This window comes from Megalobrama amblycephala, linkage group LG1 (assembly GCF_018812025.1).
Source record: "Megalobrama amblycephala isolate DHTTF-2021 linkage group LG1, ASM1881202v1, whole genome shotgun sequence".
NCBI classification, from domain to species: Eukaryota; Metazoa; Chordata; class Actinopteri; order Cypriniformes; family Xenocyprididae; genus Megalobrama; species Megalobrama amblycephala.
In genome coordinates, this window is record NC_063044.1 from 45,015,562 (window position 1) to 45,026,638 (window position 11,077).

Sequence of the window (11,077 nt, forward strand, 5' to 3'; positions counted from 1 at the left end):
TTGATGTATGGTTTGTTAGGACAGGACAGTATTTGGTCGAGATACAACTATTTGAAAATCTGGAATCTGAGGGAGCAAAAAAATCAAAATAATGAGAAAATCGCCTTTAATGTTGTCCAAATGAAGTCCTTAGCAATGCATATCCACTCACAAAAATACATTTTTGATATATTTACAATAGGAAATTTACTAAATATCTTCATGGAACATGATCTTTACTTAATATCCTAATGATTTTTGGCATAAAAGAAAATTTGATAATTTTGACCCATACAATTTTATCGTTGGCTATTGCTACAAATATACCCATGCGACTTATGAGTGGTTTTGTGGTCCAGAGTCACATATGTTACACATATACAATATCCCATAATTTAAATGACTTTATATATATTTATCAGTTACATTTAACTTTTTTTTTTTTTACAGTGTATGGTCACATATGAAAAAAATAAAGGCTTTTATTTTGAAAGCAATCATGGCTGCCAGTTACGCATAGGGTCGTCCAGTAATGGTCTATGAAAGTAAATTAATTTGCTCTACTCTTATAGAAACGTCCAAGTGTTGTTTCGCACGATTATTGAAGAAAATATAAACACGATAAAATGTTTTCTCTGAAGGAGAAGGTTTGTATATTCGCGCAGAGACAAAATAAACAGAAGACTTGAAGTGAATGATCCACAACCAGCATGCTGCACAACAACAATTAAGGCAGGTATTTATTTTATGTCAGCTTATAAAACGGTGGCACGTTTACATAGAGAATATTTCAATATGTTACAAAAACTTGTTGATATACCACGCAGAATAACCTTGGCGTTGTTTTGCAGGAGATGGAGACCATGGAGCCTGCGAGTCTGGAAAACTTGTGTGTTTTGTACCACAGTGCAAACTATATAGTTGTCAACAAACACTGGGACATCCGTATTGACAGCAAAATGTGGTATGAGAAGCAGACGGTCCAAAGTCAGCTGAAGCATCGCTTCCCAGAGCTTGCAGATCCTGACACCTACTACGGATTCAGGTCTTTTTCTCCAATGTTTCTATTGCTTTTCTATGAGCTGAGACCAATAATCACATCACATATGTCTTATCAGCAGTTCATTCATATGCATTCTTATATTCTGCAGGTTTTGCCATCAGTTGGATTTCTCTACCAGTGGTGCTTTGTGTGTAGCACTGAACAAGGCAGCAGCAGGACATGCGTACCGCTGTTTTAAAGACAGACTTGTTACCAAAGCTTATCTTGCACTGGTACTGTAGCATTCAGATGTCCAGTGAATATATATAAGGTTTTTTTCCTAATAACATAGTCTATTTTTATTTCCTGTGCAGGTCCGTGGTGTTGTAGCTGAGGAGAAAATGAGCCTAGACTTTGCGATAGGCAAGAACATAACAGAGGGCAAGACCCATATGATGTGCACTGAAGGAACAGAAGGTCAGAATCTCTTTTACTTCAAAATTATACAACCAGTTGAAACATATTCATGCATCTGATTCATATTGTATGCGGTAGGTTGTGAGAATCCCAAACCCTGCCAAACAGAGCTCACTGTTTTAGAGTATGGAGCATATGACGGAGATCCAGTCACAAAAGTGCTTCTGCAGCCTCTGACAGGTACAGTGTCATCAACAGTTCATAAAAACATAGATGTTGTCAAATGGAAAAAAGTCTTAAATATCAAAACCCTTGTAGGACGGACGCACCAGCTCCGAGTGCACTGCAGTGCCATTGGTCACCCCATAGTGGGCGACTATACCTACAGTCTGCGCACAGACAATGCTCCGTATCGCATGATGCTGCACGCCTACTTCCTCCACATTCCTCTAGAGAATGAACCCATCCATGTCATAGCCCCAGATCCCTTTACACCCAGCCTCGACCTCAAATGGGCACCACAAAGATGTGTGAACATTCTGGAGGATTTACTGAAGAATATTTTAACAGAGCCACAAGCTGAGATCCAAGAAGAACCCGAGCCAGTGCGCAGGAAGAGCAGCCCAGTGGAGAGTGAGGAGCAACGGGCACAGTGTCAGCAGTGGTTATGTGAATGGAACGTGGACTGAGGAACACTCGCGCTGTTTTACCAGTTAACTGCTCAAGCTACACTGCAGGCTGCTTATAGGGTACCCTCTTCTTTAAAGGCCAGCCCTCCTCAAGAACAGTGTACAGGAAGAACTGAAGGCATAAAGGGGCATTAAACCATTTGGCTGATCTGTGTATGAAGATCGCTGTGAGTGAAAGTGCATTATGGAGACCCCCCACGCTTATGTCATCCTACACTAGCGTTCAAAAGTTTGGGGTCGGTAAGATTTTTAAAATGTTTTTTAACTTTTTTTTTTTTCGTCTCTTATGTTCACCAAGGCTGATCAGAATTGCAGTAAAAACAGTAATATTGTGAAATATTATTACAATTTACATTAACTGCGTTCTATTTTCATCTATTTTAAAATTGTATTTATTCCTGTGACAGCAAAGCTGTTTTTTTTTTTTTTTTCAGTCATTATGACACAACAGTCCTCAGTGTCACATAATCCTTCAGAAATCTTTCTAATATGCTGATTTGGTGCTCAAAACAAATTTCTTATTATTATCAAAGTTAATATTTTGTGGAAACCATGATACATTTTGTTTAAGGATACTTTGATGAAATGGAAGTACAAAAGAGCAGCATATATTTGAAATAAAACTTTTTGTAACATTATAAATGTCTTTTATTCAGTTTAGTGTCTCCTTGCTGAATATATATATATATATATATATATATATATATATATATATATATATATATATATATATATATATATATAAAATATGGTAACACTTTACAATAAGGTTCATTTGTTAAACTATTAACTAAATTAATGTATTAACTAACATGAACTAACCATGAGCAAATGAGCAATACATTTGTTACTGTATTTACTAATCTTAGTTAACATTAATGAAAATACAGTTGTTCATTGTTTGTTCATGTTAGTTTACAGTGCATTAACTAATGATAACAAAATTTTAATAATGTACTAGTAAATGTTGAAATTAACAAAGATTAATAAATGCGGTAAGTGCAGTTCATTATTAGTTCATGTTAATTAATATAATGTTAACTAATGAACCTTCTTGTAATGTTATCATTTTTTTTTTTTTTTAAATCTTACTGACCCCCAACTTTTGAAGCTGAGAGAAAGAACTTTTTAAAAAACAAACCCCCATTAAAGAGACAGTTCACCCAAAAATGAAAATTTTGTCATCATTTACTCACCCCTAAAGTTGTTCAAAACAAAAAAAGATGATATTTTGAAGAATGTGGGTAACCAAACAGTTGATGGGCCCCACTGATTTCCATAGTATTTTATTTTTCCCCTCTATGGAAGTCAGTGGGGTCCATCAACTGTTTGGTTACCCATATTCTTCAAAATATCTTCATGTTCAGCAGAAGAAAGAAACTCATACAGGTTTAGAACAACTTGAGGATGAGTAAATGATGACTGAATTTTCATTTTTGCGTGAACTATCCCTTTAAGTGCCTTTACCTCTTTCAAGTATGCTATGTGTACAAGTGGTATTATTCATTGTATGAATGCATAACTGTATGGTTTTAAGTTAACATTTGTGTTTTTAAATCAAGTTTTTCAGTAATTTATTATTTTAATTAGTTTTTGTTGCAGTCTAGAAGGGGCCAAAACTCACCGTTTTGTCCACTAGACAAACAGTCAAGTTATAACAAACAGTCAAGTTATAACAAACAGTCAAGTTATAACAAGTTAATTTCTGTACTTAAATTGTGTGAAGCATGTTTGTAGAAATCCATTGCTTAAAATTGACTGAACGATCCCTACCTCACAATCTGAAATTGTAGCTTTGAAACATGAAATTTCATCTCTCTCTTTATCTACAAAGTATTTTTCTTGCATGTCATCCGGTTCCTTACACCGTTAGATAACCTTTGTACAGCTACAGTGGCAGTCACATTTGCCGTTGTTTAGTGAGTTTTCAAAATCTAGTCATTTTAACAAGAATTCATGTGATCGAGAATTTCGCATTAGGGTGAAATATTCTTTCAAAAGGTTCCTGTTGGTCACATGGATTCATTGCTTTGACCAGCAGAAAGCTGCTTGATTTGAAAGTGATCTCTGAGCTGTGCTTCATACATTGCTACATTATTGACAATAGACTCTTTTAGCCGACCGAAATTTCATGAATGTGACCACACTTAGCTAAAGGAATGTGTTGTTTGGTAAAAGCCCCCAAAACATGCTGTGATCACTTAAAACGAGTCTTAAAACTTTTCTTAAAAAAGCATTTATTAGCATCTGTAATCTGTCTTTGCACGCAGAACAGGTTTAGTGTTGCAGAAATTGTACTGTTCAATAAATAAAGGCCCTTCTGTCTAACAGCTAATCACTGTGTTGTGATATTTTTCCCAGCCAGGAAAACAAGACTGTGGTGTGCACAGCAGCGACATGAAATGAGAAACATTAACAGAAATCTAAAAATACTGACATGAAAAGCAGGAGATATGTGGTGTTTGCGTATAATACACACATTTATACATTTTAGATTCTATGTTAACATAGCCATGAACACAGTAAGGGATTTTTACTGCAAGTGGTCACATCTGTGAACAGAATTAATATTGGCATTTCTAGAGCAAGGGAGGGCTGGGGAATATTAGTCCACATTGGTTCCTTTGGTCCCAGAATGAAAAAGTGAGCAAGACACAAACTGAAGTTCAGTCCTAGATCTGGCTGAGAGGGAGGAATTTCTGGTAGTAACTCTTGGTAACGTCGATCATCAGTTCCTGTGTACATTCAGGGAGCTCTCCTGAAAATAAACCTGAAGTAAAGAATAACAAAGAAGCTTACATTTTGCAAGTGATATCAATTCATTGTTGGCAAAATATAAATAAAATAAATCCACTTCACTTACATTACCAGATGACAGTAATAATAAACAATAATTCTAATTAAAGAGCATAATATATCTGAAGGTGTTGACCTGGACAGCCAGAGAAAACTGTAAATGGAGGAACCACTGTCTCTGGGGGAAGGACAGTGTTATCCAGTATCTTACAACAGTCCTTCAAGACACAGCGTCGACCCTAAAAGAAAACATGCTTTATCACCGCAAATGTCACACCCACAAAACAAATGAGAGGATACAGATGATACTTACAATCACACAGTTCTTGCCAATGTGGACATATGACCCTATCTGAGCAGCGTTCACAACACAGTCCTCCTCTATGAACACATGGTCCCCAATATGCAAGGGGAAGAAAGCCACGCTAATGTACACAGAGAGCAAACATAAGCAAGTTAAAGGCTTAGTTCACCCAAAAATGAAAATTCTGTCATTTATTACTCACCCTCATGTCGTTTCACACCCATAAGACCTTCGTTAATCTTCAGAACACAAATTAAGATATTTTAGTTTAAATCCGATGGCTCAGTGAGGCCTGCATAGCCAGCAATGACATTTCCTCTCTCAAGATCCATTAATGTACTAAAAACATATTTAAATCAGTTCATGTGAGTACAGTGGTTCAATGTTAATATTATAAAGCGACGAGAATATTTTTGGTGCGCCAAAAAAAACAAAATAACGACTTATTTAGTGATGGCCGATTTCAAAACACTGCTTCATGAAGCTTCGGAGCACAGATGAATCAGCGTATCGAATCATGATTCAGATTGCGTGTCAAACCGCCAAACTGCTGAAATCACGTTACTTTGGCGCTCCAAACAGCAGATTCGACACACTGATTCATCTGTGCTCCGAAGCTTCATGGAAGCAGTGTTTTGAAATCGGCCATCACTAAATAAGTCGTTATTTTGGGGTTTTTTGGCACACCAAAAATATTCTCGTCGCTTTATAATATTAATATTGAACCACCGTACTCACATGAACTGATTTAAATATGTTTTTAGTTCATTAATGGATCTTGAGAGAGGAAATGTCATTGCTGTGAATGCAGGCCTCACTGAGCCATCGGATTTCATCAAAAATATCTTCATTTGTGTTCCGAAGATGAACGAAGGTCTTACGGGTGTGAACGGCATGAGGGTGAGTAATAAATGACAGAATTTTCATTTTTGGGTGAACTAACTCTTAAATCATACACATTCCAGTTCATCAGTGAGAAAACAGATGCTTTACATTAAATCCGTAGCATTACTCACCCTTTGCTGAATTTTTTAAACGGCGGTCTGATCACACTACGACTTTTAATGACACAGTGGCGCCCAACTCTGACATTAGCAAGATCTCCTCTGATGATACAGTCATTCATCACGATAGTCTAAAATACAGACCATTTCAGAAAGCTAGCACATTTGCTGATGAAAATAACAGAACGAAACAGAGGAAAAAGCTCACTTTTCCATTGAGGACGATGTTTTGACTGCCGCAAAGCACCGACTGTCTGCTGACTTTGTTGCCTGATGCCTGGAGAGAACAAATGTCAATCTTACCACCACCATCATCATATGACGCTCCAGCTTTAAATAAACTACATGTGCAACTGATACAGACGTTTACTGACTGGTAGGTTATGACAAACCAACACTTTTGCGCTGGCGGTAACGTTATCATCTTTGTTTATTAGAAAACATAGTAGGTTTGCAAAGACAAACTAGTCGGTCAGTTGATTCTGAATTTAATATTTGCAACCGCGTGATTCAACTGAAGAATATTATAACATACCGTCTCGATGTATTCAGCCTTGTTGTATAATATTTCACACAACTCCATCTCTGCACAATTTTATTGTTTTGTTGGCGAAACCCCTTCGAATGTCCGGCAGCTGTCAACCGCTCCCTCGCTATTTCCGCTTCCGGTTAGTGCCAAGATTGCAGAACATCGTTCAAGATTTTTTTTTTTTTTTTAATTTATTCATTGGTATATACCCATCAAGTGAATTTTTAAGACAACACTTTAATTTGGAAGAAAATACCTGTAATTTTGTCAAGTTGAAGTGATCGTCTTTTTTTTTTTTCTTGTGTGTTTCCAAATATTTTCTGGAAAAATATGTCTTATTGGTTGGAGACAAAGATTCATTCACTGCCCACTTTTGCTAGGAAACATATTATGTTTGGAATGCTGTTGGATGATAAAAATAAATAAATAAATAAAAATTATTAATGTAATGTAGATTCTGGGGAAATTCTTCATTCATAAATGCAAATGTATGAAGACGAAACCTTATTTTTCTATATTCAAAAGAGACTTTATTTGTAATTACTTTCCATCATTGGAATGTATGAAAATGAAAAAGGCCCTGAAATTTGTTGGAATAATACAAGACCTTGATCACTTAGAAGAGGAATGAAAAGACCCCTTCTTAATTTTTTTATTTATTATTTTTTTAAATATGTGTAAAATAAATAAATAAAAAAGATGAAATGTTTTAGATTATTTTCATTGCAAATGTACAAACATGTTAATGAGAGAATTAAATATGTAATATTTATTAATATGCATATAATCTATAAAAAATAATCGAACAGTAATTTCCAAATGTTGTTAGTTTCTTTTAAATATAAATTTTACATAAATGTGTATGCGTTTTATGCTTTCAAAATGGTTTCCATATCAAATTTGATTTTTTTTTTTCATAATCGTTTTTCTGAAAGTGTTTTATACATTTACTTATTTTACATAAATGCAAAATACTGTTAGACCGCATGATGGCGCTGCTGTATCGTTTCACAGTTTTGAGTCCCGCAGTACGGAGGTGGTATTATTTTAAAACGTGCCTTATTAATCCATAGCTGTATGTGCTCGTGGGCTCGAATCCCAACCACGTGGTTGATGAGCTTTTATCAGCACATCAAAAATGATTAGCCTATGTCAGAATGATGTGAACATTTACTATGCAAAAGTTAGTGTAATAGGCCTATGCTCTAATAATAGCCTACAGTAAAATCTAGTGATTTAGCTTGCACTCTAAACCAGCTGAGTTTTTTTCAGTGTTTGTTTTTATCACATAATAAATTCTCTGCTCTGCAGTATTTCTGTTTAGTCTTGAGTCTGGGAATAGCCTCCTGAATGCACACACACACAGCCCCCTCACCTTGACTGAAATGTGCTCAAGCAAATGCAGTGTTGTGTAAGACGGTCCTGTAATCCCTCGCTGACCACATCTGTCAGCTTGAAATTCTCTTATAGTTATACAATACCACAGATCAGTTATCACAATGTCACAGCAAAGGTCACTTTGACATTGAATCGACAAGTTATTAGATTGTACACACAGCTATGTGTTGTGCCCACAACTTACATCCCCAAAACTCCCGATATCACGGTCTGTTGCCCTTCGTGGGTCTTTAACAGAAACAGTTAACGGTAAAAAATCTATTTTTATTAGACCAGGCAGAGAAATGTGTTCATGATTGGCTGCTGGCGTCTGTGTGGGAGGATTTGTCTTGCCCATTTGAGACTTTAGCTTATCGATAGATTTACATCAGGAAACCATATCCAGCATTTGAACTCAAGAAACTGTTTATGTTTCCAAGCACTAAAGAGGAGCCTTTATCTCCTTGTGTATCTGCTGAAGAGACTGTTTTGATATTCACATAAGCGAGACTTTCGCTGATTTCATCAACTAATGTGGTGTTTATTCTGTCTTGTCCAGAGATGACGAGATGTTTGTCGGGGTTCTTTAAATAACAAACTATTTTCATAGGCTACTTTTCTGAACGCATCTCTTAGCAGTGAAGTTCTCAGCACTAGCTGAGCTAAAAATAGTTCAGGGGTCATAGTGTCTAGAGAATGTGCTTTTAGGTACTGTGTGTGTGTGTGTGTGTGTGTGTGTGTGTGTGTGTGTGTGTGTGTGGTAAACCCTATGCTATGGGAATAAAATGTCCCCACAATGATGTCAATTAGATTTAGGAATTTTTTTTTTGTTCTCTATAAGGAAAACAGCTTAAAAATCATACAGAATTATGCTTTTTGAAAATGTAAAAATGCAGAAAGTTTTCTCTGGTGGGTAGGTTTAGGGTTAGAGGATAGAATATATAGTTTGTACAGTCTATGGAAAATGTATATGGAAGTGCCTATAAAACATGGAAACCCAACGTGTGTGTGTGTGTGTGTGTGTGTAAATGCACAGTAAGATATAGTATGTGAAGCCTTGCCATCATCGTATAGTCATCACTGCAGCGGCCAGGGTTTCAGGAGGGCTTTATATAATACATCCTCCATGTCTGTGGGCGACGGACACGCTATCTGATGAGAAGAGCCAGTGGAGCCAAAGTCAGGACTGTATCGAGTGTGTCGAGATGATTTGTTCTGCCTGTTCTTAAAGAGAAAAGGGAAAGTGAAGGCACTGTTAGCATGACTTCTTTTTTTCTGTCCTTTAATTGCTGTTTCTTTCTCTCTTGATTCTCTTGAGTGTGTAGGTTTGTCTCTGTTGCGCTGTTATGTAATGCTTCCTGGGAAAATGCTATCTAATGCCATCTTCTCACAACTGGATCATATGTATTGAGTCATATAATTACTTTGGTGTAATGCCAGTTGAAATGGGTGTTTAGAGATAGATAGATAGATAGATAGATAGATAGATAGATAGATAGATAGATAGATAGATAGATAGATAGATAGATAGATAGATAGATAGATAGATAGATAGATAGATAGATAGACGCATTACCCAGTTATATTGGATCAGCTTAAAGGGATAGTTTGAAAAATTTGATGTTTTTCTGCTTACCATCCAAGATGTAGGTGACTTTGTTTCTTCAGTAGAACACAAATGATGATTTTTAACTCCAACCGTTGCTGTCTGTCAGTCAAATAATGCGTGTCAATGGGAACTTCGTCTATAAGAATCAAAAAAACATGCACAGACAAATCCAAATTAAACCCTGCGGCTCGTGATGACATATTGATAAGAGACGAAACCGAACAGTATTTATATAATTTTTTACCTCTATTGCACCACTATGTCCAACTGCCTTGAGCATCCAGTGTGTGAGGTATTATTGAAGTATAAGCGTGAGAGATCACTTCCGTCATCAGAGCGTGTTTTCAGACCTCACACAACAGGTGCATTAGAGGTAAAAAAATGATATAAATACCGTTCGGTTTCTCGCACAAACCGATCGTTTCGTGTCTTAGGACATCAATGTGTCGTCACGAGCCACAGGGTTTAATTTGGATTTGTCTGTGCATATTTTTTTGACTCTTATAGATGAAGTTCCCATTGCCATCCATTATACGACTGACAGACTGCAACGGTTGGAGTTAAAATCATAATTTGTGTTCTACTGAAGACACAAAGTCACCTACATCTTGGATGCTCTGGGGGTAAGCAGATAAACATCAAATTTTCATTTTTGGGTGAACTATCCCTTTAAATCTAGTATTAATTGACAAATTCTGGGATCTCACACATATCTGGCTCCATTCTGAATCTGAAAGGTCATACTCATTTCGACATGTTTAATTTGATAGGTATGTCGGTGTGTTCTTAATTTTCATTTTTAAATGTCAACTACCCAACTACAATATTACACCTATATGTAACACAAATTCTATTAATAAAGCACTGAGAAAATGACCATGACCTTGGTATAAAAAGCCCAGTTCTTAATGATAAATCACTTAATAAACCTTGTAGCAACAACACGATTAAGTTCATGTTCTTCATCCAAAGCAATTAATAGCATCCAAATTGCAGAAACATTCCCCTTAAGGGCCTTGTTCACACATAATAAAATATTAAGTTGTCTGTCTAGACCTTCTAGTGCCGTTTTAACTTAAGAAACTGTGCCTTCATTAGCCATGTCTGTCTGTTTTAGCATTCCTATAATCTTTGCAACATCTGACAACAAATCAATCATTAATTATGAATCAGATTCAATTGTGAAAAGACCTAACAGAGAGGACAATTATGTGAAAAATGCTTTTGTGTGTGAAAAACAATGGACACCTTTGAGGTTTCACCAGCACTGTGAGTCCTGTCCTTGCTTTGGCGCTCCACAGTGAGGTGACCTGATTTTGCAGGCTCTGAGGGAGAGGCCTTTCTCTGTGGAGGTTAAGACAGCCCGTCAGACTCCTTTCCTCAACTGCTTT

At 36.4% G+C, this 11,077-nt stretch overlaps 2 protein-coding genes across 2 annotated transcripts; one reads left to right on the forward strand and one right to left on the reverse strand.

The window, feature by feature from the left end:
• Positions 1-457: 457 nt before the first annotated feature.
• On the forward strand, positions 458-2,705 carry rpusd1 (RNA pseudouridine synthase domain containing 1). Its single transcript, XM_048195403.1, has 6 exons — positions 458-715; positions 831-1,024; positions 1,131-1,254; positions 1,336-1,438; positions 1,517-1,618; positions 1,697-2,705. Exons 1-6 carry the CDS (start codon positions 674-676, stop codon positions 2,065-2,067), a joined length of 936 nt encoding a protein of 311 aa, XP_048051360.1. The 5' UTR covers positions 458-673; the 3' UTR covers positions 2,068-2,705.
• A 1,582-nt stretch (positions 2,706-4,287) lies between these two features.
• dctn5 (dynactin 5) lies at positions 4,288-6,864 on the reverse strand. Its single transcript, XM_048195409.1, has 6 exons — positions 6,707-6,864; positions 6,380-6,448; positions 6,184-6,302; positions 5,177-5,288; positions 5,000-5,102; positions 4,288-4,837 (listed from the first exon to the last, which is right to left on the reverse strand). The coding sequence occupies exons 1-6, from the start codon at positions 6,752-6,754 to the stop codon at positions 4,740-4,742; spliced, it is 549 nt and encodes a 182-aa protein (XP_048051366.1). The 5' UTR covers positions 6,755-6,864; the 3' UTR covers positions 4,288-4,739.
• Positions 6,865-11,077: the final 4,213 nt, after the last annotated feature.